The sequence below is a fragment of the Salmo salar genome, chromosome ssa04, assembly GCF_905237065.1.
Source record: "Salmo salar chromosome ssa04, Ssal_v3.1, whole genome shotgun sequence".
NCBI classification, from domain to species: Eukaryota; Metazoa; Chordata; class Actinopteri; order Salmoniformes; family Salmonidae; genus Salmo; species Salmo salar.
Window position 1 is genome coordinate 40,864,113 of NC_059445.1, and position 27,974 is coordinate 40,892,086.

Here is a 27,974-nt window from a genome sequence, read left to right on the forward strand (position 1 = left end):
ACGCGCCGATGTAAAATGCTGTTTTTATATATAAATATGACCTTTATTGAACAAAAGAATGCATGCATTGTGTAACATGATGTCCTAGGTGTGTCATCTGATGAAGTTTGTAAAAGGTTAGTGCTGCATTTAGCTGTTTTTTGGTTATTTGTGATGCAAGTGGTTGGTCGGAAAATGGCTATGTTGCTGCTTTTTACGATGGACTCATCTAACATAATCTAATGATTTGCTTTTCCTGTAAAACCTTTTTGAAATCGGACGACGTGGGTCGATTCAGGAGAGGTGTATCTATAAAACAAAACAAAAAAATTATTATTATTATTTTTTTTTTATTATTATTTTTTTTAATGCTAATTGGCGATATGATTTTTCGCTGGATTTTGATCCCGCTAACGGGATCAGACGCTGAAGAGGTAGTCCCTTCCCCCACCAGCCTACCTGGAGGCCACTATGCAATCCGTATCGCAGAAGTTCAGCGCTACAGCGTGATTGAAATTTAAAGGCAACGTTCCCGTGTTAGCCAAGATGGCATTTACGGTAAACGCTGCATATGTCGGCGCAATCGGAAATGACCTTGATATTTCAATTGCGCAATCTGTAACGTGAACTTCAGTGATACAGATTGAATAGAGCCCCTAGTTTTTCACAGGTGTCAGGGTGCTCTCTAACTCTGACTCCTAAACTGGCTGTTTATCTCGTTGAGGACCACGTCTGAGTTGGGCTCTTCTAGGGCAGTGATGGATCTGTCATCAAATGGACTACCTGCAATAGGACACATCAGAGTTACAGCTTATCCTGCACACAAGTTACTGTATTCAAATCATTAGAGAGGGACACTATATATATATAAAAATATGTGGACACCCCTTCAAATTAATGGAGTCGGCTATTTCAGCCACACCTGTTGCTGACGTGTATAAAATTGAGCACACCGCCATGCAATCTCCATAGACAAACATTGGCAGAAGAATGAAAGTCACTGAGCTCTTCAGTAAGGCCAATGTGGCACCGTCAAAGGATGCAACCTTTCCAACAAGTCAATTCGTAAAAGTTCTGCCCTGCTAGAGCTGCCCCGGTCAACTGTAAGTGGTGTTATTGTGAAATGTAAACGTCTACAAGCAACAACGGCTCGGCCGCAAAGTGGTAGGCCACACAAGCTCACAGAACGGACCGCCGAGTGCTGAAGAGCATAAAAATCATCTGTCCTCGGTTACAACACTCACTATCGAGTTCCAAACTGCCTCTGGAAGCAACGTCAGCACAAGAACTGTTAGTCGGGAGCTTCATGAAATGGGTTTCCATGGCCGAGCAGCCGCACAATAGCCTTAGCTCACCATGTGCAATGCCAAGCGTTGATTAGAATGGTGTAAAGCTCGCCACCATTGGACTTTGGAGCAGTGGAAACTCATTCTCTGGAGTGTTAAATCACGCTTCACCATCTGGCAGTCCGACGGACGAATATGGGTTTGGCAGATGCCAGGAGAACGCTACCTGCCCGAATGCATAGTGCCAACTGTAAAGTTTGGTGGAGGAGGAATAATGGTCTGGGGCTGTTTTTTATGGTTCGGGCTAGGCCCCTTAGTTCCAGTGAATGGAAATCTGAACGCTACAGCATACAATGACATTCTAGACAATTCTGTGCTTCCAACTTTTTGGCAATAGTTTAGGGAGGGCCCTTTCATGTTTCAGCATGACAAAGCGAGGTCCATACAGAAATGGTTTGTCGAGATCGGTGTGGAAGATCTTGACTGGCCTGCACAGAGCCCTGGCCTCAACCCCATCAAACACCTTTGGGATGAATTGGAATACCGGCTTCAAGCCAGGCCTAATCGCCCAACATCAGTGCCCAACCTAATGCTCTTGTGGCTGAATGGTGGCAAGTCCCCGCAGCAATGTTCTAGCGGAAAGCCTTCCCAGAAGAGTGGACACTGTTATAGCAGCAAAGAGGGGACCAACTCCATATTAATGCCCAAGATTTTGGAACGAGATGTTCGACGAGCAGGTGTACACATACTTCTGGTCATGTAGTGCATTTCTGAGATTAACTCCTTTGCGTTGAAGGACCACATATAAAGTCAGTTAGTTATGGTGGATAGACTTCCAGTGTCCTATATTCAAGGGCCAAATTATTCTGGTGATTCAATGTTTATAACTATATGTATGACGTTTTTTCCAACGTCTGGCAGCAGAACCGATGAAAGGCCTTTTTCATGAAGAAGAGAAAACAAGCAAAAAGGGAGCAGTGTCACCCATGACCGATGTATGACAGGGAAGCTGGCAGCCAGCAACTAGAGGTATTGGTGGGGGTGCAGTTAGATGCAGTAACTATTTGATTGGCTTGGTTAAGCTGACTAAATTCTACTGTAGAGCAGAGGTGGAAAAAGTACTCAATTGTCATACTTGAGTAAAAGTAAAGATACCTCAAGTAAAAGTGAAAGTCACCCAGCAAAATACTACTTGAGTAAAAGTCTAAAAGTATCTGGTTTTAAATGTACTTAAGTACAGTGGTAGAAAAAGTACTCAATTGTCATAAGTAAATGCTATACATCAAATTCCTTATATTAAGCAAATGAGACGGCACGATTTCCTTATTATTATTATTTTTTGACAGCCAGGGGCACACTCCAACACTCAGATATCATTTACAAACTAAGTATTTGTGTTTAGTGAATCTGCCAGATCAGAAGCAGTAGGGATGACCAGGGATGTTCTCTTGACAAGTGCGTGAATTGGACCATTTTCCTGCACTCCTAAGTCTTCAAATTGTAACGAGTACTTTGGGTGTCAAGGAAAACGTATGGAGTAAAAAGTATATTATTTTCTTAGGAATCTAGTGAATTGAAAGTAAAAGTTGTCAAAAATATAAATAGTAAAGTAAAGTACAAACACCCCAAAAAAACGACTTAGTAGTACTTTAAAGTATTTTTACTTAAGTACTTTACACCACTGCTGTAGAGTACGCCACACACACACATAGACACGCGCCCTTCACAGATACTGAAACATTGAAACACACACCAGACACTGTGCACCATCAGTAAGAGGCTAAAAGAACTGAGCTTCTATAGCTGTAGCCAGAGCTCGAACCAGATAGCTAGCTCCAATTCTGGGTAAAAGGATGTCAAAGGGAAAAGGTCATCTCAGAGCCCGTCACAGAGTTCAGAGGTTACATAGGTAATTAGTGAGATGGAGATGAAGGCTTGCTAAGCCATCCCCAGCTCTGCATACAATGGTTTTAATACGATGACATGACACAAGAGTAGACTCATATTGGTTGTTAACAAACCCTGATTCCCCCTCCCTGGTTCCCAATGCTTACCTATTCCTCCACTGGGTCGCTCTGAGGAGTCATTGGACAAGAAGGAGAAGATGGAGGAATTGTTGAACTGGGAGGAGTTGTCGGAGTAGAGGGACGTGGCTCTGGTCACTGGCAATGACTTCTTCCCTGTCTTCTGTGTTGCGGTGCGGCTCCACTCTGTGATGAGAAAAGAAGAATGAGATGAAAACCTCATATGTCAGTTAAATTACACAAAATATCTCAATTTAGGTTCACATGGAAACGTTCTGCTCTTTTACCCTAGAGCACTGTGATTTCATAAACAAACCACACGTAGGTCACTGTTTTCTTGCAAGGTGTAGGTCAACAGGTCTTACCTGAGTTCTCTGCCAGTCTCAGTTTACCACAGCAGAGATAAGTCCTCCACTGCCTCCTCACATTCTCCTTCACAGCGCAGTGGAACACAAAGATGAAGAACCCTGCAAAAGAACACAAGCTCCAGATGAAGTACCAACTGGTTACACACTTCCCCATGAAACCCCACACGTCGTCTGTCCTCTCTGACAACACAGCATTTAGGCAAATCTGGAGGAGCTCTAAACCTCACCTTGAAAGGAGTTGAAGATGCAAAAGAGGTACATGAAGGGCAGGTTGACGGGCCCCCAGGCGAAGAAGGCAAAGCCCCAGGTGAGGCCCAGGAGTACTGTGACCCCAACCGCACTGCGCAGGTCCTGCAGCCCGTTACGGTGCCTCATGTTGTCGGGGTTCTGCTTCTTTATCCGACAGAGCTGAACCATCACTACCACAAACATGACGAGGTTCATCAGGAAGATGACACAGAAATAAGCCACAACGGTTACGTAGAAGGCAATGTTGTTCTTCAGCCAGCAGCTGTGGGAGAAGAACGGAGAGAAGATATATGGCTTACAATACAGTATAACATATATATAACATATATAAATCATATATATATGGATAATAAGGTGTAGACGTATCAGCTATCCTATTACGCAAATGTGAGTATACATTTCATGATGCACATACACGCGCTTCATACAAAGACTCCAACTGTAAATCGGCATGTTAAATAGTGAACAAAATGCATGGGACTCACAAGTCATCTGTACGGCAGCCATTTACGTACTTTCCGTAGCCAACTAGTCCGTAGTTGTCCTCATCAACAGCAATAACCACAATGACCACAAGGAGTGGAGTTCCTAGGTTGAGAGACAACAGACTACATTGAACTGTAAGAAACTGTTACTTTTACATGGTGGCTGTTCTTCACTATAATGAGAGAAAAAAAAGGCAGATTTCTTTTCCCACCTACCCCAGCCAAGGAGCGAGAACTTGAGCATGTAACGTGGTATGTATGTGTTGAAGACCTTGACGAGGGCCAGGTACATGTGGACGGCCTCCAGACCCATCCAGGTGAAGGAAGCCAGCAGGAAGTAGTGCAGGAACCAGGCGGTGGAGATGCAGAGGCCCACAGCGTCAGGGTAGAGGGCCAGCCAACCATCCACCAGGAACACCAGGTTCAAAAACAACAGAGCCACACACAGCTGGATCAGGATCTTAGATGGGATGTCCTTACGCAGTTTCCTACAGGAACACATTGAAACGTATTAAGATTGATATTACATTGATTCGAGCTTGTTTATATGTCTTTGTGTTCAGAGCAGCCCTCCAGGTGGGTGTCATCATGGATATCCTGTGCTCAGACTCACCCAAAGGCCAGGTAGGTGAGCAGAGTGATGGAGAGGAAGATGGCGGAGATACCACAGCCAATGTAGGTGATGTAGGTGAGGATTGTGGCCTGGAGACAACTGGTTATGCCCTTTCTGGACATGTCCTGTGAGAAGAAACACCAAAAACATGTTATACACATTAAATCATTCTGTTGACAAAGACTGAATGGGAGAGATCCCATTACAACCCTGTCTCAGAATGGACTCACCAGTAGAACACCAAAGCAGGTGAGATGGTTGCAGACACAGACAGTCTCATTATCTGTGCTGTTCCTGACAGAGCAGCCATCTCGGTTCCAGCCTCCTGAGCCATCTATCAGATTTAAAAAAAAAAACAAGTCTATTAAATTTTAAGAGGTAGCCTTCGTTTCATGCATCACTGGGATCGAGCTCCCTGCCATCCAGGACCTCTATACCAGGCGGTGTCAGAGGAAGGCCAAAAAATTTGCAAAGACTCCAGTCACCCAAGTCATACTGTTCTCTCTGCTAGCGCAAGACAAGCGGTACCAGTGCACCAAGTTTGGAACCAACAGGACCCTGAACAGCTTCTACCCCCAAGCCATAAGACTGCTAAACAAGGCCGCTAAATAGCTAATCAAATGGCAACCCGGACTACCTGCATTGACCCTTTTTTTTAACTAACTCTCTTGAACTGACTCTATGCACAAACACTGGCCTCTACCCACATGCTCACACATTCTTACACTAACACCCCAACACACACCCACCAACACACACATACACCCACACACCCATAACATGCGCGCACATGCATACTGACGCCACACACACACACACTCACACACATATACACATTCACACTCACCACATATGCTGCTGCTACAGCTCAGTCTATTATCTATCCTGTTACCCAGTCACTTTACCCCTACCTATATGTACATAGCTACCTCAATCACCTTGTACCCCTGCACATCGACTCGGTACTAACTGGTACTCCCTGTATATAGCCATGTCATTTTAAGTCTTTATTGTTATTCGTTATTCACTGTGTATTTGATTCACGTCTGACTATTTCTAAGTTATATTTTGTATGTTTAACTCTGCATTGGTGGAAAAGGACCTGCAAGGAAGCATTTCACTGTTCACTGTCTACAGCTGTTGTTTACAATAACATTTCATTTTGATTTGACACAAGCGGAACACTTACCATTCATGCCAAAGTCCCAGAAAACACATGACACCACGAAATGTGCCTGTGTGGACAAATGATCAATAGAAGACAGTGTGTCAAGGATTCATTGAGATAACAAGGTGACAGACATTAAATACTTTCTCAAAGATGTCACATCCAGGACGTAGGTAATACGGTTTTGACTCAGATGTACAGTGTGTGTTTGCTTGACTCACTGAGACAGGTTCAGTGTTTCTCAGGGTGATGACCACGTCCTCCTGCAGAGACTTGATTGACAGGTTGGCCACACTGGCCCCCAGGATTCCACTATTCAGCTTGCTGTCTCCCAGGGCTCGGTCCTGAGAAACAGTATGGAAAGAATCTGACAGTTACTATACTAGTCCTCTAGGGTGTAGGGGTTTTTCAACTGTGTCAGGCTTTAATTCTACTCTAGCAGATCGCACAGTGGAATATGGTATGGTTTGGGGTACCTGGAACACAGTGCTCTTCTGGTAGAAGTTGAACTGGAGTCTGGAGGCCTGTAGCTGCTGCTCAGGGGAGAGGTTCGCTGTGAGGGAAGAGGGGAACGTGACAGACCCCTGAGGGAGGGAGGACGCCTCTGCTCTCACACTCCTCCTGGCTCTGTTGTCTCCACGGATCTACAGGGGACACATTTCTCTATGGTTAAAACATAGCAATAAACAGGGGTTATGAGTTTACATACCAGACCATCCCAGATCATACTGTACTGTGCAAAGATAATACATGCAGAGTGAAGGATGTCTTACATTAGATTTGCATGCATTTTAAGGGCAACCAAGGTTACAGTATTTCCTATTCAGTGTTTCCCTACTAGAAGGTTTAGGTCATACCTGCACACTGTTGGGGTCTCGGATGGAGAAAGATGTTCGCTGGAAATTAGTGCCGTCCACCGTTTTGACAGCGAGAGCGACCGATTCGGTTAAAATCGTAGAATCTTCCTGAACGACCAACTTCAGGCCCACAGTATCAACAATCCCAATGATCCTGGTAGAAAAATGAACTGTTACTGATGTGCAGCCTAGCAAAGCCATTGCTAAGTTTTCTTTCAGTTTCAAGAAAATGTAGCCACAGTCTCTTTACAGGCTTTACATAAGTAATTATTTCAGGTACAGCTCAACAGGCAGCTCAACAGGCAGCTCAACAGGCAGCTCAACAGGCAGCACAACAGGCAGCTCAACAGGCAGCTCAACAGGCAGCACAACAGGCAGCTCAACTGGCAGCACAACTGAACAACTGTACATTGTTTAGCTCCAGTCAGCTCACTTGGTGGAGGAGGAGGCCAGGGTGTCAGAGGAGGCACCCAGCAGGTTGCTAACGATCGTGACAGAGGTTTTCCCCAGAGCCAGGCTGACGTTGGGCCCAGCCAGCAGGGCCTCTAGCTGGGACACCAGCTGGTCCACCTGGGAGGAGTTGAGCTTGGACACGTCACTTGTCACATCCAGCAAATGGTTGGCCTGCTCTTCACTACTGGCTTCTGTGGTGTTTTGTGCTGTGGGAAAAAGGATCCATAATAAAAACAAGTATGTTATCAGAGGGAAACTTTGGCTATGGGTCTAAATGTTCATTGGAAATGAATGTAACAGCAGCAGCTATGACAAGTATAGATCAAAGATCAGAGTGGGTTAGGATCCCAGTGGTTACCTGCGGTGGTTGTTATCACAGCTGTCGTGGTGGTCTTTGGGGAGGCTGTTGTGGTGTTTACTGGTGGAAAGATGGGTGTTGATGAGTTTGCAGTGGTATTACCCAGGGTAGTTGTGGCAATGGTCCTGGTTGTGGAGGTGTTTAGCGATGGATGAATGGGGTGGATGGTTGTCGTTGTGTTGGTTTGTGTTGTGACTATGGTGCTAGGAGCTGATGTTGTAGTATTTGGAGATGATGTTATAGTATTAGGAGCTGATGTTGTAATATTTGGAGCTGACGTTGTAGTATTTGGAGCTGACGTTGTAGTATTTGGAGCTGACGTTGTAGTATTTGGAGCTGACGTTGTAGTATTTGGAGCTGACGTTGTAGTATTTGGAGCTGATGTTGTAGTATTTGGAGCTGATATTGTAGTATTAGGAGCTGCTGATGTAGTATTTGGAGCGGATGTTGTAGTATTTGGAGCTGTAGAAGTGGTGTTTGGTGGAGGTAATGTTGTGTTCAATGGGAGGGAGGTGTTGTTTTGTTGTAGAGTGTTGTTGGGTGGAGGAGACAGTGTTGTTGCAGGTAAAGTAATGTTGGCTATTGGGCTGGGTGAAGTGAGAGGGGGTGTGGGGTATCTGTCACACATTTCATCCGGGAGCACACACACAATTTCTCCTTGTTTGCTAAAAAGAGAAAAGAACAGATAAATGTACATCTTTAGTGCATATACAGTAATTGATGAAGTGTTACAACTTAAATGTACAAATAACAATGTGCGACGTGCTTACTCTCCATCATTTACAGTGTTTTACATGATTACAAAATGTGTACCAAGGGTTTTGCCATCTTTGAAGCACACAACGCCAGATTGTACTGACCAGACAAATTTGCCATGGCTCTCCTCTACAGTCATCCAGAACTCCAAGTGGTTGAGGCTGCTCTCCGCCGAGCTGAAGGTCGAATTCAATAGATCTCCACTGGATCCTGGCCAGCTACAAATTCCTGTGTGAGATATGTGAACACAAACAAGCAGCCAGACACATACTGTATAATGTATATGAATAACTATACAGATGCTCTCTGCCTCCACTTTCCATGGTAGGGCTACTCACCTGCTTGTGTCACCTTTCCATCATAGTCAATGCCATGCTCATCATTTAACACAGTCATCAATGCAGTACTGACTGCACTTATAGGCATTGAATGGCCAAGGCCCACGATAACCCTGCAGCTTTGGAGACTGGTAAGAAAACAGTAACAGTATAGTTATTAATAAGTATTAAGACCACCGTCACTGCACATCGAGGGCAGCTGTCTTGAATGTACTGTAAAGGTTTTGGGCCTGCAAGGATTTATGGGAACTCACTTTGTCTCCGTGCTAAAGCATTTCACATAAGCATACTGTGTGAAAAGAACACAGAACAGGTCTTAAGGTTACAAATGATGTCACACCAAGAGTGTGACAATAAGTTAGCATATGGTTTATTCACAGAGCAACATTAAACAATGAGAGTTCATTGTGGTGTTGGGTTATTATCCCAATGCACAATTACCTGAAAGATAGTCGATATGATGAGCAGAGGACAAGGGGGACTGTAACAGAGAATTATGTCAGGAAAATATCAAGCGTGGTGTGGGAGGTATGGTGCTATAGGCACTGATGGGGTTCATTAAGGCTGTAATGACCGAACTAGAAAGTGGGAGAATATTTGCCGTTAAGCAGAGAGAAAATTGTATTAAAACGAATGAAGAAATTAGGACATACTCTGTCGCTGAGGTGTTGTGACAGGGTGGTGGATGTCTTAGCTGTTTAACCTGGGGAAGGTATGAATGAAGAAGCAATTAATACAGGCTGGTAGGTTTTAAACACACACACATATACACTGAGTGGACAAATCATTAGGGACAGCTGCTCTTTCCATGACAGACTGACCAGGTGAATCCAGGTTAAAGCTATGAGCCCTTATCAATGTGTCACGTCCTGACCAGTATAAGGGGTTATTGGTTATTGTAGTTTGGTCAGGACGTGGCAGGGGGGTATTTGTTTTATGTGGTTCGGGGTTTAATGGGATATGTATTTATGTAAGAGGGGTGTTTGATTTATGTGTTCCGGGGTTTTGGGGTAATGTTCTTGTTCTGTATTTCTATGGTTTTCTATGTTGTGTATTTCTTTGTTTGGCCTGGTATGGCTCTCAATCAGGAACAGCTGTACATCGTTGTTGCTGATTGAGAGTCATACTTAGGTACTTAGTGGTGTGGGGGCTGTGCTTTGGCAAAGTGGGTGGGGTTATATCCTGCCTGTTTGGCCCTGTCCGGGGGTATCATCGGATGGGGCCACAGTGTCTTCTGATCCCTCCTGTCTCAGCCTCCAGTATTTATGCTGCAGTAGTTTATGTGTCGGGGGGCTAGGGTCAGTCTGTTACATCTGGAGTATTTCTCTTGTCTTATCCGGTGTCCTGTGTGAATTTAAATATGCTCTCTCTAATTCTCTCTTTCTCTCTTTCTTTCTTTCTCTCTAGAAGGACCTGAGCCCTAGGACCATGCCTCAGGACTACCTGGCATGATGACTCCTTGCTGTCCCCAGTCCACCTGGCCGTGCTGCTGCTCCAGTTTCAACTGTTCTGCCTGCGGCTATGGAACCCTGACCTGTTCACCGGACGTGCTACCTGTCCCCAACCTGCTGTTCTCAACTCTCTAGAGACAGCAGGAGCGGTAGAGATACTCTCAAAGATCGGCTATGAAAAAGCCAACTGACACTTACTCTTGAGTTGCTGACTTGTTGCACCCTCGACAACTACTATGAATATTATTATTTGACCATGCTGGTCATTTATGAACATTTTAACATCTTGACCATGTTCTGTTATAATATCCACCCAGCACAGCCAGAAGAGGACTGGCCACCCCTCATAGCCTGGTTCCTCTCTAGGTTTCTTCCTAGGTTTTGGCCTTTCTAGGGAGTTTTTCCTAGGGAGTTTTTCCTAGCCACCGTGCTTCTTTCACATGCATTGCTTGCTGTTTGGGGTTTTAGGCTGGGTTTCTGTACGGGCACTTTGAGATATCAGCTGATGTACGAAGGGCTATATAAATAAATTTGATTTGATTTGATTTGAGGTAGCCCTGTTTCACCTGTCCCTTTGTGGGAAGTTGTTGTTGTACTGCTGTGTGTTAGCCTGCAACACTGTTCGTTCGATCGTTTTCTTGTTTTGTTTGTTACGTGTTCTAATAAAATTAAGATGAGCACTCAACCCGCTGCGCCTTGGTCCATGATGTACGACGACCGTTACACAATGTCACTTGTTAAATCCACTTCAATCAGTCTAGATGAAGGGGAGGAGACAGGTTAAAGAAGGATTTTTAAGCCTTGAGACAATTGAGACATGGATTGCGTAGGTGTGCCATTCAGAGGGTGAATGAATAAGACAAAAGATTTAAGTGCCGTTGAAGGGGGTATGGTAGCAGGTGCCAGGTGCACCAGTTTGAGTGTGTCAAGAACTGCAACGCTGCTGGGGTTTTCACTCAAAAATAGTTTCCCGTGTGTGTTTCGTAAGAATGGTCCACAACCTAAAGAATATCCAGCCAACTTCACACAACTGTGGGAAGCATTGGCGTCAACATGAGTCAGCTTCCCTGTGGAATGCTTTCAACATATTTTAGAATCCATGCCCCAATGAATTGAGGCTGTTCTTGAGGGCAAAATGGGGTGCAACTCAGTATTAGGAAGGGGTTCCTAATGTTTTGTACACTCAGTGTATATGCATGCACACAGACAGTGCGCAAGCATGCACACACACACACACACACACACACACACACACACACACACACACACACACACATATATACACATACAGGTAACTGCTAAAATAAAGGAAATAGCATCATCGTGTCTTAATAGGGCATTGGGCCACCACGAGCCAGCACAGCTTCAATGGACCTTGGTATAGATTTCACAAGTGTCTGGAACTATATTGGAGGGATGTGACACCATTCTTCCAACAAGAAATTCCATAATTTTGTGTTTTGTTGATGGTGGTGGAAAACACTGTCTCAGGCACCACTCCAGAATCTCCCATGAGTGTTCAATTGGGTTGAGATCTGGTGACAGATGGCTATGGCATATGGTTTACATCGTTTCATTCTCGACAAAGATTCAGTGACCACTTGTGCCCTGTGGATGGGGGTATTGTCATCCTATGCGGGCATAACCATGGTAGCCAAAATAATGACCTGCCCAGCATTTTATACATGACCCTAAGCATGATGGGATGTTGATTCCTTAATTAACTCAGGAACCACACCTGTGTGGCAGCACCCACTTTCAATATACTTTGTATCCCTCATTTACTCAAGCGTCCATTATTTTGGCAGTTACCTGTATATGCATATCTGCACTAACTCACCAGAGAGAAGATGTTTGAAATGTGCCTAGCAGAATCTGTGATCTGTATGTCCAAGGTGTAGCATGCAGCTAAAAAGAGAGAGAGGGAGAGAGAGTTATCACATAGTGGGAGATGAAAAAGTGGGTCCATCACGGTATCAGCGAACTTACCAGTTGATTTCTTAAATATTTCTCTTACCTGTACCATCGCAATAAGCAGAGCAGTTGCAGAAAATCTTCGCCTCTGAAAAGCAGGAATACGGTACTTATCAAGATACAGACACATATGTGTTTTAAAAACCCACCGAAGGTTGAAACGGCAAATGAATTTGTTTGCCAGTGTAAATGTGGATAACGAGTATTATCACATGGGTAAATAAAGGGGGCTTGCCATCGTCCATTTGGGTTTGATTCCCAAGAGGAACATAAACAGTCCCGCAATGTCCACTGTAAGATAAAACATGTTCGTATGAGAAGATGGATACCCTATTTATTCTATAGAAATTCTACAAACACAAAAACAACAGCATAGTATGTACTTGTCCAGCTTACCATGAGATATTAACAGGCCCTGGAGATTGACAAGTGTTTGGGAGAGGGAGGGTCCCATTGAGGGAACCATTGCACTTCGCAGAACCATTACTTGGAGGCAGTTGGCCTGCGCAATGAGACAGACCCATACCTACAATCAACAAGGAACAGACGTGAGGCTCTGATAAGGATATTTACATTTCTGAGAGAGATTTCAGATTTACATTCGGGTCAGTGTCACTCACACACTCTATTTCCCACAATATAGGCTCGTATGGGGCTGTTCTCCGCAGCCAACCAAATGGCCCGCTGAACACAGCAGGGAAATGTGGGCTTCCTCAGCTTCAGCAGCACAGTGCAGTTAGTCCTCCTGGAGGTATAGGGGGCAGTATTAAGACGTGGAGCGAGACAGAGGATGCTGACCTGTAGTATTGAAATGAGTATTTCAACTAACCTGATCCTCGTTTTATTGACGCATGTCACTTCAATGTCCTGTAAAGATACGAGTTTTGATTCAACTCACATGCTTTCACAGAAAAAGCAAAAGTACCCCCTTTAGGTTCACATGCACATTAAGGCAGGTTTGTCTGGAGAGAGATGTAGTCTTACTTGAAACAGGCTGGCGGCAGTCATGTTTCCACCTTCGTGCTCTTCACTGCAGAACAGACAATTAATGAACAGAGTTAGCTTAGAACAGAGATGTTAGTTCATATTCTGCACATCTACTGAATATATCTACTGTATGTATATTTATATATCTACTTTATATAGATATTAATGAACAATTATGACACGTGACTGAATACTTTACCTAGTGGTGGCAGACATGGTACAGCTGGGAGAATGAGTTGTCGTGCTATGATTGTGTGATGGTGTAGTCATGCTATGGTTGTGTGAAGGAGTAGTAATACTGTGATTGTAAAGCATGGTTGTCATGTTTGTTGTCGAGGCCGCCATGCTGAAGTTGTGCGAGGGGGTCGAGCTGTAGTTCAGCGTTTGTGTTGTCGTGGTGAAGTTCTGGGATGGTGTTGTTATGGTGAAGTTGTATAACCGTGTTGTCATGTTGTAGGGGGTGGGATATGCTGGACTGACTGAGGTGGTTCGCAGTGTGTCTGTCGAGTTTGTGCCATTTGATTGTTCAGGTCGGTAGGGCTCGCAGGTGTCCAAGTGAGTATGAAATAGATCCCACAACTGAAAAAGGAAAACAGTGCTGTCACTTTTGATGTATTACTAAGCAAATGTACAAATTCAACACAATTCATCACACATGAGTCAGTCAAGAATCATTCACAATCCTGTGACCTACCCAGTCACTGATGTCCGTTTCACTCTTCAGGTCTCCAGTCACGTCCACAGCAAGGACCATCCAGTAGTAAACAGCTGTAAGACATACACATTAAATTAGAGTATAGCACATGTCAAATTCATATTATACACTGAATATCAACGCAACATGCAACAATTTAAAAGATTTTAATGAGTTACAGTTCATACAAGGAAATCAGTCAATTTTTTAAAATTAATTAGGCCCTAATCTGTAAGTCACAGATACCTTAAAAAAAGTTAGGGGTGTGGATCAAATCAAATCAAATGTATTTATATAGCCCTTCTTACATCAGCTGATATCTCAAAGTGCTGTACAGAAACCCAGCCTAAAACCCCAAACAGCAAGCAATGCAGGTGTAGAAGCACGGTGGCTGGGAAAAACTCCCTAGAAAGGCCAAAACCTAGGAAGAAACCTAGAGAGGAACCAGGCTATGAGGGGTGGCCAGTCCTCTTCTGGTTGTGCCGGGTGGAGATTATAACAGCACATGGCCAAGATGTTCAAATGTTCATAAATGACCAGCATGGTCAAATAATAATAATCATAGTAGTTGTTGAGGGTGCAACAAGTCAGCAACACAAGAGTAAGTGTCAGTTGGCTTTTCATAGCCGATCTTTGAGAGTATCTCTACCGCTCCTGCTGTCTCTAGAGAGTTGAAAACAGCAGGTCTGGGACAGGTAGCACGTCCGGTGAACAGGTCAGGGTTCCAGCAGGTCTGGGACAGCAGGTCTGGGACAGGTAGCACGTCCGGTGAACAGGTTAGGGTTCCATAGCCGCAGGCAGAACAGTTGGAACTGGAGCAGCAGCACGGCCAGGTGGACTGGGGACAGCAAGGAGTCATCATGCCAGGTAGTCCTGAAAATCAGTCAGTATCTGGTGTGACCACTATTTGCCTCATGCAGCGTGACACATCTCCTTCGCATAGAGTTGATCAGGCTGTTGCTTGTGGCCTGTGGAATGTTATCGCACTCCTCTTCAATGGCTGTGCGAAGTTGCTGGAACTGGAAAATGCTGTTGTATACATTTATCCAGAGCATCCCAAACATGCTCAATGGTGACATGTCTGGTAAGTATGCAGGCCATGGAAGAACTGGGACATTTTCAGCTTCCAGGAATTGTGTACAGATCCTTGCGTCATGGGGCCATGCATTATCATGCTGAAACATGAGGTGATGGTGGTGGATGAATGGCACAATGGGCCTCACGATATTGTCACGGTATCTGTGTGAGTTCAAATTGCCATCGATAAAATGAAATTGTGTTCATTGTCTGTAGCTTCTGCCTGCTCATACCATAACCCCACCGCCACCATAGGACACTCTGTTCACACGCTGACATCAGCAAATCGCTCACCCACACATCTACCCGGTACAGTTGAAACCGGGACTCATCCGTGAAGAGCACACTTCTCCAGCACAAGGTGCACCTGTGTAATGATCATGCTGTTCAATCAGCTTCATGATATGCCACACCTGTCAGGTGGATGGATTATGTTGGCAAAGGAGAAATGTTCACTAACTGGGATGTAAACAAATTTGTGCAAACAATTTTTGAGAAATAAGCTTTTTGTGCGTATGGAACAATTTTGGGATCTTTTATTTCAGCTCATGAAACATGGGACCAACACTTTACATGTTGTGTTTATTTACATGTTGTGTTTATGACACGTCTGCCCCCCCCCGCCCACGTCCCGTCCCCCCGGTGCTTGAGGGCACCAGGCTACCCTGCATCATTCACTCCTGCCATCTATTACACACACCTGCCTTCCCTCGTCACGCGCATCAGTGATATTGGACTCACTCATCACCTATTTATTACCTCCCCTATATTTCCCCTGCTCTGTTCCCCACTGCTGCATTGATTGTTTTTGTCTGTGTTACTCGTTTGCTGATGCTGTTCCTGTCTCGTTCCATGTCCGTTCCTTATAAAATGTTTGACTCCCTGTACCTGCTTCGTTACTCCAGCGTCATCGTATGTGACAGTTTATATTTTTGTTCGGTGTATAATCAATCAATTAAACTTTATTTATATAGCACATTTCTTACAAAAAAAGAGATAAAACACTTTTCTAGACAAATAAAACATCTAGATAGACAATAATAAAATTAAGAGATTAAATTAAAACATTTAAAAAGAGTTCAATAACAGTGGATATGAGAGACTATTGCAGCAATATCATATATTCATATTATAAGCATGATTCATTAAACTTACACTGATTGGCACAGAGCTGTGAGAAGTTGCAATGCACCTTTGCTGGCTCTGAAACAGAGATGGGAGAGGAGATAGGTGAGGATCAGTGCGTAACCATGATGCAACATTTACAGTGCCTTCAGAAAGTATTCACAACCCTTGACTTTTTCCCCCAAAAATGGTGTTACGGCCTGAATTTTAAATGGATTAAATTTACATTGTTGTCACTGGCCTACACACAATACCCCATAATGTCAAAGTGAAATGATGTTGTTTGTTTACAACATCATAAAAATGTAATGTTGAAACGTCTTGAGTCAATAAGTATTCAACCCCTTTATTATGGCAAGCCCAAATAAGTTCAGTAGTAAAAATGTGCTTAACCAGTCACATAATAAGTTGCATGGACTCTCTCTGTGTGTAATAATAGTGTTAACAATTAATTTTTAATGACTACCTCTTCCCTGTACCCCGCACATACAATTATCTGTAAGGTCCCTCAGTCGAGCAGTGAATTTCAAACACAGATTGAACCACAAAGACCAGGGAGGTTTTCAATGCAAGTAGCCTACAATCTATGGTGGTGAAACGGACAGCACTCTCCAAGGTGCTGATTCATTCAAAGCATTTTAGACGTCACTGCAGTATGCCCACATACTTGAGTATAGCTTTGGGGCTTACACAAGTCCGAATTTATTATAGCCTAATTTTCTAGACATCAACGTAGCAGTAGAACACATATCACAATATCGGAACACGATCCACAATCTTTCTCTGGACTTTTTTTTTTTCAAACTCAATTGCTTTTTCTTATACATTTTTTATTTGGCTTTCCCACGTTTCAAAATCAGTAGGGAGAGGACTAGACTCGGCTACATGGCATGATTACATAGGGACCTCTTCACTCGCTGACCACCACTACCAAGACCTGTGTCAAGATCAGTTACTTACCCCACTGGCCCTCCCCATAACCTCTATGTACAAGTAAGAGAGCAGGTCTGGAATCAGTGTGGCAGGATAGGATGATTACACAGAAGGATCACCACGCTTTAATGTGATGTTCTTTCTGGGGGGGCGGGAGAAATAATGAGGAGGCAACTTCATTTAACACTGATTGCTTTTATTAGAATAAATAGTGAAACAATTAATAAATGAAGCCGCAATAGTGTTTTTTTATTTAACTAGGCAAATTCTTATTTATAATGACGGCCTACCAGGGAACAGTGGGTTACCTGCCTTGTTCAGGGGCAGAACGACAGATTTTCACCTTGTCAGCTCGGGGATTCGATCCAGTAACCTTTCGGTTATTGGCCCAACCACTAGGCTACCTGCCGCTCCAAGAGGTACCGGGTCTGGGAAAATAGGTGCCGGAACAAACAAAAGTCAAATCTGAGAGGTGCCGGATCCTGTTATGGCAGGATCCGGCTCAAATTAAGCACAGTCAACAACCAATTTGACAGAGCTTGAATAATTCTGAAAAGAATAATGGGCAAATGTTGCGCAATCCAGGTGTGGATTGCTCTTATAGTCTTACGCAGAAAGGCTCACAGCTGTAATCACTGCCAAAGGTGCTTTAACAAAAGTATTGACTCAGGGGTTTGAATATTTATATAAATGTGATATTTCTGTATTTAATTTTGAATATATTTTCAAATGTGTCTAAAAACATGTTTTCACTGTCATTACAGGTATTGGGTGTAGATGGGTTAGGAAAAAATCAATTTAATCCATTTTGAATTCAGGCTGTAACAACAACATGTGGAATAAGTCAAAAGGTGTGAATACTTTCTGAAAACACCGTAGCTCCACACAAACACCTCTATTATACTAAGACATCATCTGACATAAATCATATGATTACTCATTGTGATACACCCCTCCACCATTACTCAGGCTGTTGACTTACCCGTAGTGACGTTAGAGGTGACTGTTGTTGGTAAAGGCGTGGAGTGTCCCGGAAATGTGTCATTTTTAGAGGTCACTGAAATGGAGAGCCAGGAGCCGATAAGCTTGCTGAGTCTGTACAATACAATGCGTGTAACTGAAATATCCGATTTTAACAAAGGCTACTGTAGGATGATCTAACTTACTGTTAGCAGTGGACAGCATGGTGGGTGAGGTTGAGTGCAGCGTAGAGGTAGTGGATGGAGATGGCACAGTGGACGTCATTGGTCCACTAGTCATGTTGGATGAGGCAGTGTGCAGTGGGGATGGGTGAGGGGTTGTAAGTGATGTGGGGGGTGGGGTGGTGGGCACCACGACTGTTGATGTGTTTAGAGTGTTAGATGAAGGAATGTTAGTGGTGGTTGATGGAGCTGTGGATGGTATGGCTGATGGAGCTGTGGATGGTATGGTTGATGGAGCTGTGGATGGTATGGTTAATGGAGCTGTGGATGGTATGGTTAATGGAGCTGTGTATGGTATGGTTGATGGAGCTGCAGGTGTCGTGGTTATAGCTGATGTGGTTGGATAGGGTGTAGTTGCTGTGTCAGTATGGGACATGGTTGATGCTACAATACTTTGGGTGGTAGATGTTGTAGTAGATGTGGTTGTTGTAGCTGACATGGTTGTGGTTGGTGTGGATGTAGTTGGTGTAGTTGTCGTGGTTGACGTAATTGTTGTGGTTGTATTTGGTGTAGAAAGTGCGGTAGTTTTAGTTGACATGGTAATATTTGGTGTAGTTGGTATGGTTGTTGTTTTAAGCTGTGCATTTGGTGGCGGTGAGGACAAAGATGGCAGGGCAGATAGGGAAGGGGGTGGGGCAGAGGGTGGAGGAGGTGGGGCAGAGGCTGCAGAGAGTGAAGGATGTGTTAATGATGGTGGAGAGGGTGAAGATGGAAAACTTTGTGCAAACGAATGTCCTGACAACAGACACAGATAATTCAACATCTCTCAGCATGAAACCTAATGACAACATAAGAAACTATGCTATTAGAAGGGGGACTTTTTGGACCTGAATGCCAAATCATTCAGGAGATAAAGGTGCTCAAAGTTGACCCATTTTGTATACCCCACCATACCATGAGACATCCATGTCTTCATCAGTGGAAAAGAAAAACGGTTGAGATGGATACAATTTAAAAGCTTACAAACAGGGTTGTCAAACGATTTTACAATTTCTGAAGAAAAAAAAAATATATTTTTTTAAATGTATTTTTTTTAACCTTTAACATGAATTATCTAAAAACTTGTAAATGTAGATTTTTTTAAACATTTGCATAGGTTGTAACTTAACCCGCATTTTAAATGATCTGAGGTGTTTGTGTTGTGCCCACCATCAGTTGAGCCACAGCATGTTCTTGAATACAGGGTGGGTGTCATGTTTTGGCTGATAAATGTACTAAAATGAGAATACAATTGAAATGTAAACTTACAAATGGTACCACAAAGATGTTTGGAGGTCCACACAACAGAGAATGTTGACTTGAATGTGAATATCTGTTGTTTTGAATTATACTGTCAATTCTCCATAGGCAACCTATTGAAATCATATAAATATAGCTAATAGACATGACCATTGAAGTTCAAATTCGACAGTGGGTGGACCGGCGGTCATCTTGGTGTTCGTAATTAGAAGTTAAAATGTCAATTCAATTAAAATGTCAATGGTGTACCAGCTAAATTACAGTGGTCTGAAGGAATATGAATTCTATATTGATTTTTGAAATGACACCCCCGTATTCAAGAGCATATTGTGGCTCAACCAATGGCGGGCACAACAGAAAAAACTCAGATTATGTGAAATAGGGTTTAAGCTACAACATAAGCAAATATTTAAAAAAACGGAGTTTGCGTATTTTTAGATAAAATAAATTATAAAATAATTTAACACTGTTTGTAAGCTTTTAAATTATATTAAACTTAACCGTTTATCTTTTCGAGTGATGGATGTCTCATGGTATGATGGGGTATGCAAATTGGGTCAACTTCAGGTCCAAAAAGTCACTTTCTGGCCACTTTTTCAATGGGCAGACATGTTTGGAAACTTTTGTAAAAATCAAAAGGGATGCTGTCAAAAAGTGATTGAATTCTAACGGATTTACCCTATAAGAAGACCTCACCTATGGCTGCATGAAGAAGAAGGACTAGGAAGGATAACCGGAGGAGCCTTGGATGTGTCCTAGTTCCCATGTGTAGGAGTTCTGTGGCTCTGGTCATCTTTCTGTAGAACGACAGATCACAGGATCAATGTTAACGACTCATAAAAATCAAGACTGTAATACAGAGGCTTCATTGTTAAAGAAACTCTGTATTAACTCTGATGAGACAATCCTTTACCACAAATGAAAGAAAATACTTTGAGTTTGATCACACTACTTTGACTGCACTACTGAGATAGTGGTGGTGTGGTGAAACCAAACTGATTGTTAAGATGTGCTGACAACGAACTGGGGCTGTGGAGCTGAGTGGTGATCTGAGAGCAGAAGACCGAGAGAGGCATTGTACTATTGTGCCTTTCACCGTATTGCTTGCAGTGCCTTCCCAACCTCTTAAGGATCTGCCCTTTTTTCCCCAATTTTTGCCTAAAATAACATACCCAAATTTAACTGCCTGTAGCTCAGGACCTGAAGCAAGGATATGCATATTCTTGATACCATTTGAAAGGAAACACTTTGAAGTTTGTGGAAATGGTAAATTATTGTAGGAGAATATAACACATTAGATCTGGTAATAGATCATACAAAGAAAAAAACATGTATTTTTTTTGTACTATCTTTGAAATGCAAGAGAAAGGCCATACTGTATTATTCCAGCCCAAACGCAATTTATATTTTGGCCACTAAATGGCAGCAGTGTATGTGCAAAGTTTTAGACTGATCCAATGAACCATTGCATTTCTGTTCAAAATTGTGTCGACTGCCCAAATGTGCCTAATTGGTTTATTAATACATGTTCAAGTTCATAACTGTGAACTCTCCTCAAACAATAGCATGGTATTCTTCCACTGTAATAGCTACTGTAAATTGGACAGTGCAGTTAGATTAACAAGAATTTAACCTTTCTGCCAATATCAGATATGTCTATGTCCTGGGAAATGTTTTGTTACTTACCTCATGCTAATCACATTAGCCTACGTTAGCTCAACCGTCCCATGGGGGACCCACCAATCCTATCTTGTTGCAGTGCCATAGAATAATTCAGTGTGCAGTGGAGTGAGATTTGTAGTGCCTTCTACCATATTGTTGCAGTGCCATATCAAAATAATTCAGTGTGCAGTGTGTTGCAGTGTAACTTCTGCATGCCCGCTTATTTAACTGAGGGAGGGTAACCTACCTGAGGGGAGGCTATTGTGTCCAAACAGTCTGGGGAAATCGTACAGTCTGCTATGGGAGGTCAGAAAACGCGATCCAATCCATGTTAACCCATGAATTTAAAATAAAACTTACCTTGAGCATACATACTACCTGTCCTGGTCTTCTGTGTTGGGGTTGTGTGTTGGAGAACGTTAAATATTGTGTTGGGTAGAGTAAAAAGGGGTTCACACTAAACTGTGACACCTCTTTAAGTGGCGTTGTCATCAGGATTTCTCCAAGAGCACTTCTCTTGCACAGGGGGCTATGGATCAGCTAGGGGATGGAGCACAGGGGGCTGAAGGCTCTAGTCCTTCAGGGGCAGGCCCACTACCTCAGTATACTCCTGTAGCAATGCCTTGGTTCATGTGCTCACCCTGAGTTCCCAAAGGTTCTGCTGAGAGTAATGGAGTTCGATTTTGGGAGTGGGGGGGCACAAATCGAAGCCATTTTGAGGTCGCAAGGACTGGCAGAATAACAGCATGTTTATTTCATTATGGGGGTTCTAGACGGCAATGCAAAGACAAACCATGTTTAGTCAAGCCCAGAGGATCTCACCTTCTTCGTGGGCTGCATTATAAGACTAGTTTGGCAGCCTCACCCCTACAATCACTCTCCTGTGCCGCTTCTTTGATTGTAACCAGAGGGGAGATGAGCCTATGGGAGACTACCTCCTGCACACACGGGAGCTGTTTAGCCGATGGCTCCAATCAGAACCGGACGGATCTGCCAAGGATGAATCAACTCTTCGGAACCAATTCGTTAAAGGTCTAAAGGAGGGCCCTCTGAAACAGGAGCTCCAAAAGTATGCGCGGCGACAGTAAGGGATGACATTCACTCAGGTTAGTCAGGAGTCTGAGTCGCTGGCCAGAGAGATGGCGGAAAAGGACAGCCAGGTTTGCCGTACTGTTCCCCCTACAGGTGGCGCCCCAGCTGCTGTGACCAATGCAGACTAGGAGCAATGGAAGGAGAACATGTGTACTGAGCTACTGCAGAAGATGAAGGAGCAGCTGAGCAACCTGACAGAAACCCTAGTGAGAGAAATCAGACGTCAGAAGACTCATTCAGCTGCGTCGCCACGGCTGAGTGAGTAGCCAAGGGGGCATGTACAGACAGGCAGCATGTTCCTTTCTCTGATAGAAGGAGAGCCACATTGCAGTAGGACCGGCAGGGCAGACCCATCTGTTTCGGGTGTGGACAGCCTGGCCACATCCAGTGCTTCTGCTTCACCCAGAGAGATGAACAGGCCCTTTTAAAACAGGAATCCCCCGGCCGTTGTAGGGCGAGCGGTCAGTGCTGCAGCCACCTAGCAAGCGGAAAGCCCTGCGAGGTCTGTTGGGAAAGAAGTCTGCTGGGAAACTGCCCTCATGTGGAAGTGGAGACAGCTGAATAAAAATACTATGTATGTTGGATAAGGGATCCCAAGTAACGATGTTCAGTCTCAGTTTTTTCAGAAGTGGTTTGGCCATCTCTCCATGCAGGATTTGTCAGACCTCCGCTGGCTCATGTTGAAGGCAGTCAATGGCCTACACATCCCTTATGTCAGCTATGCGGTCAATGATTTTGTTGTGGGAGGAGTGAAAGTTCCAGCCAAGGGGGTTGTGATTGTCAAGGATGACTGTCTGGGGGCAGACCAAGGAATCCTTGGGATGAATGTTATAGCCCAATACTGGAAGGAGTTGTTCCAAGGAGTCTCCCAGGGCGTCACTGGGTTCAACACCACCTTGGGGGCAGCTGCCAGGAAGGAGTGGCAGAATGCTTTTACTGTCTGCAGATGAGTCATGCAGATGAGTCATGCAGACCGATGAGCCTGAGGGGGGTCCATTTATTGAACGCCTGTCCAATGGGGACCCCAATGGGACCCCAGCTAGCAGTGAGAAGTTGCTGTGGGCCAGAGTTTTCGGAGGGAGCTCCTCCAAAGACTGTCATGTCGTGGAGGATCCTGGTGATGGAGTTGAGAGGCGAATTGCTCGCAGTGTTGAGGACAAGGAGGAAGGCTAGCCTTGCGACTGCTAAACGTATAACCTTACCGCCTTGAGATACCAAGGTGATGCCCACTGGCCACAGTGACCCTCTTGGAGCCTTCTCAGATCTGTGGAGAGCGAGACCTGGTGCTACACACCCAGACACCAGGTAATATTGAGGTGGATGTGCAGACAGTCCAGCTACAGCCTGATGGCCAAGCCCTGTAAACATCCATAGCGAGTGTGACACCGACCAATCCCACCAAGCCTGTACGCGGAGACTCCTAATGGCAGGGATGCTATTCTGGGGTAATCACAGAATGCTCAAGTCTCTGGGCTGCACCAGTGGTACTGATGAAGAAAAAGGATGGGAACTGAAGGTTCTGTGTAGACTACCAGCGACTCAATGCACTGACCCACAAGGATGCATATCCTCTCCCCTGCATCAAGGAGATCTGAACCATGTTGTACCACCCTCAGGGCAATGGGGCCTGTGAGGGGTTTAATCAAACATTGTTATCTCTCCTTGGTTCCCTGGGGCAAGATGAGCAGATGCGTTGGCCAGAGCAGTAACCCATGCTTCTGCAGGCATACAACAACACTGAACATAGCAGCACCAGACTTACCCCATTCTTTGTAATGTTTGGTAGGCATGCCCATCTTCCTGTTGATGTGATTTCAGGTGTGGAGGCCCTGATGCTGCGGATTGACCTAGATGGATGGGTGAGGCACCATCATGACCAGCTATGACGGGCCTACAATCAGGTCGAGACAAGGACCCTCTATCCGCAGGGGCGAGACAAATAGCGGTACGACAAGCGGGCGAAGGACCTTCCATTGATGGCTAGTGAACGGGTGTTACTGGGGGACTTCCGACAACATGATCAGAGTAAACTAGCCACCCGATAGCAACCGCAGCCTTTTGTCATTCTAGGCCCCTTTCGGCCTGGACTGCCTGCCAGTCATTCATATCCAACCAGAGGAAGGGGGACCAATGCCGACAATTCATTTGAACCATGTGCGGCCTTGCCCCTACCCGACCTTCAGACTGCACCCAGATGCAACTCCACAGACCTGTGGCGGGGCTGGGGGGATCAGACTCACCTCCAGCGAGTTGGCTAATCAGACAGGTAGCTGGAGATTGGCTGTAATTTCCTTTAAAAGCCCTGCGTTTTGTGGCATTTGGGGCTGGGAGTTGAGCAGAGAATTTCTCTCTGTGGGGATCGGTCTCCTATGCAAGTTTCCATGTCTTGTCTGTTTGGGTGTTTGCTGTGATCGCACTGGACGAAAAGTCTTATTTGCAAATTCAAGTGAGGAAGAGGGCAGCTGCGCTGACGATAAACTGGGGCTGTGGAGCTGAGTGGTAATCCAAGAGCAGAGGACCAAGAGAGGCATTGGTACAACGCACATCAAGGAGCTTTAGCTCCACCAAGTAAGGGACATGATTTTTCCTGTGTTCCCCTTACACCACTCTTTCTCTTCTGGGCCGTTTTGCCACGCCACTGAAAGCCTATTGCATCTGGATAACGCCATACAGAGACGTTTATTGTATTTTGTGGGGATATGGTTCTCGTCGGGCCCTAGAAATCGAGAACCTATCCCCACCCTTTTTACCCGATATGTTGTCTTGTCTGTCTTTCCCCCTCCCTATTTTGTCCCATAGCAGTAGAATCCATTAGAGGGGTTGGCAGAGTAGAGGTAGAGCAGGACCAAGGGTGGGTCCCATATTGTGTGCAGCACCAGAGCGAGATTGTAGTGCCTTTAACCATATTGTTTGCAGTGCCTTCCCTTAGAATAACTATCTTGTTGCAGTGCCGTATCCAAATACAATGTCACTTTTCCCCGCTATTTACCTGAGGTAGTCAGGGAGGGTAACCTACCTGAGGGGAGGTTACTTGAGTTTACTTACCTGTCCTGGTCTTGTGTTGTGTGCTGGAGAACATTAAACCCTGTGTTGGGTGGAGTAAAATGGGGTTCACGCTAAACTGTGACATGATCTCTCAAACATTAAACAAATGTTGTTTTTAATACCTGTGATATCTTTGTAGCTATTTCTGTGTCAGTTACAAATGAATATTTAACACAATAGGGGAAGCCTTAATCTAATATGTTATGTAACATAAGTTGTAAATAATTCTAAAGCAAACACATTACTGTATGCCTGTTCTGACACACCTGAATTTACACTATCAAAAGTGTCCCGAAACAATAATACAATTACTGTCACGGTTGTCGTAAGGAGAAGCGGACCAAAGTGCAGCGTTCCACATTTTATTTATACTGTGAAACTATGCAATACATAAATAAACTGAATGACAAAAAAACAACAAACTGTGACGCATTGGTGAAACATACACTACTCAAAATTAATCTCCCACAAACCCAGGTGGGACAAACACCAACTTAAATATGACCTCCAATTAGAGACAACGGTGACCAGCTGCCTCTAATTGGAGATCATCTCAAACAAAGCCCAACATAGAAATACAAAAACTAGAACAACCCAACATAGAAATACAAAACTAGAACATAACAACATAGACAAACTAACCTAGAAAACCCCCCTGTCACGCCCTGACCTATTCTACCATAGAAAATAACAACTTACTATGGTCAGGACGTGACAATTACTCTGATCACACAATCTCTCACATGCACGCAAGCACACACACACATTCAAATCTACAATGCCACAAGCTGTTATTTGTACGATTAGATTAGTTCCTGGTAATTGTCGTTCTCTTTTCCCTGGCATTGTATATTTTCTGAGATTTTGTTTAGTCACATATAGACGGGTTGGCTGACAACGTCACAAATTATGCGTTGGTTATGATTCTGAACGGTCAGATGGCTAGCCACAATGACAATCTGCCTTGTGGGTAATCGTAGGTGACTCGTTTCAGATTGTTGTATCTTGTTATTGATAACATGTCTTGTTTTTAAGTGTTTTGACTGATGTCATGTCAATGCTAATATGGCAAAACATTTGCTAGCTCGCTAACCAACAACTGTAACTATGTATTTGAGAGACAACAAGTGCTCATTGTGCAAATGTATTTATGTTTTCAATAAACATTAGGAGACTAACAACATTTTACATGTCAAGTCTAAGCCAACTCAGTTTGTATAGTTGCGCACGTGTCGGTTTTGTTGCTAAATAATAAGCTCACCATTTAGTCATTTTAACTACCATTTAATCAAATAGCAGAAAATACAAGATACACATTTCAACACTGTTCTTTTTGAAGTGCTGAATATCATCTTCCATAAAGTATTTGACTATAACTTGACATGCAACATTTATTTTATTTGAGAAATATGTCAGTCTAACAGTTTCATTATCTTTATACAGTACACAAGACACATAATCAGAAATAGGGGTATTTTAAAGCAGATGGCTACTGTAAAAGCATAGCACAATGTTGTATGCCATTTCTGCCCCATGAAACATTGTACAAAATCACCTTTTCTACGTGACTTGTCAACTGATACAGTATCGCCTGTCTCTGTGCTTGAAATTCATCAGCTTAATGAAACACAAATAATGAGTGGAATATATTGTTAGATATAACCCAGGTATTTCAGCAGTGCATTGTAGACTATACTATAATTCCAAATGGTGGCATATAGAGTGAATTTTACCACATTTTCCAATTGAATCACACTGGCAACAAGTTACTTAGTGATTTGGTTTGTTGTACTCAGTATTGAAAATGTGCTTAGAGTTTTTAAACCATTTTGATGATCTATTTTGATTGTTGTGCTTACAGTTGTGAAAATGTACCATATAGCTGTGGAAATTGCACCAAATTGATAGAAAAAACCAACAACACTGTAATTTCATCCTGGCTACCTCAATCTAATATCATTTTGATATCCACATTTAATTATCCTTGTAAAAAAAACTGTCATAAAGGACAACAAGAAAAGCTATTCACCCTCAGTGTTAATTGAACAGTCAATATCTAGTCAGTGACCCCTGGACTTATAGGTAGCCTACTGTAGGTCTATGTTCTGAACCGAAGAGAAAGATTCTGTGAGGAATAGATTTTACCTGGTAAAGCACCGCATACAGACACAGCGTACTCCACCACACCGCATAGCTGGAACCTTGTCGGGATTGTCCTCATCTCCATAAAACATTTGTTTCTCATCGGCAATTCAACAATCCAGATTTAAGCTACTTTCAGCACTGACCCCCTGAGAGAATAATTAAATAAAGCAAGTTTACGATTGTCCTACCCCTTTCAGACCAATATAATAACAACAATGGTCCTTAAATAAGCATATACAGCACAAATAAAATCACAAATGTTTCCCAACTGTTATTGAGAAAAATGTACAGGCTCTTGAGCCAACGGGAAGTTTCTGTGACTTTCTCACCATCGTTAGGTGACAGGTGGGACACGCCCCTAAAACGTCAAAGCCTGTTCTGAAATATGTACCTGACTAAGACAGAAACAAAACT

General features: G+C 43.7%; 1 protein-coding gene across 2 annotated transcripts; it reads right to left on the reverse strand.

The window, feature by feature from the left end:
- Positions 1–318: 318 nt before the first annotated feature.
- LOC106603081 (adhesion G-protein coupled receptor G2) lies at positions 319–27,863 on the reverse strand. Of its 2 annotated transcripts, none has more exons than XM_014196255.2 (33): positions 27,561–27,863; positions 20,313–20,413; positions 18,342–19,040; positions 18,158–18,232; positions 16,273–16,320; positions 14,041–14,114; positions 13,827–13,925; positions 13,344–13,389; positions 13,189–13,226; positions 12,980–13,104; positions 12,756–12,885; positions 12,595–12,650; positions 12,403–12,447; positions 12,226–12,293; positions 9,588–9,637; positions 9,376–9,415; positions 9,189–9,223; positions 8,935–9,062; positions 8,701–8,824; positions 7,841–8,505; positions 7,463–7,688; positions 7,030–7,183; positions 6,649–6,816; positions 6,394–6,516; positions 6,194–6,239; positions 5,235–5,338; positions 5,005–5,129; positions 4,608–4,879; positions 4,392–4,494; positions 3,885–4,168; positions 3,655–3,756; positions 3,320–3,475; positions 319–762 (listed from the first exon to the last, which is right to left on the reverse strand). In XM_014196255.2, exons 7-33 carry the CDS (start codon positions 13,862–13,864, stop codon positions 665–667), a joined length of 3,549 nt encoding a protein of 1,182 aa, XP_014051730.1. In that variant the 5' UTR covers positions 13,865–13,925; positions 14,041–14,114; positions 16,273–16,320; positions 18,158–18,232; positions 18,342–19,040; positions 20,313–20,413; positions 27,561–27,863; the 3' UTR covers positions 319–664. The 2 variants fall into 2 exon arrangements, with proteins under 2 accessions (XP_014051730.1, XP_014051728.2); XM_014196253.2 differs by having other exon boundaries at positions 13,546–13,925.
- Between the last annotated feature and the right edge of the window lie 111 nt (positions 27,864–27,974).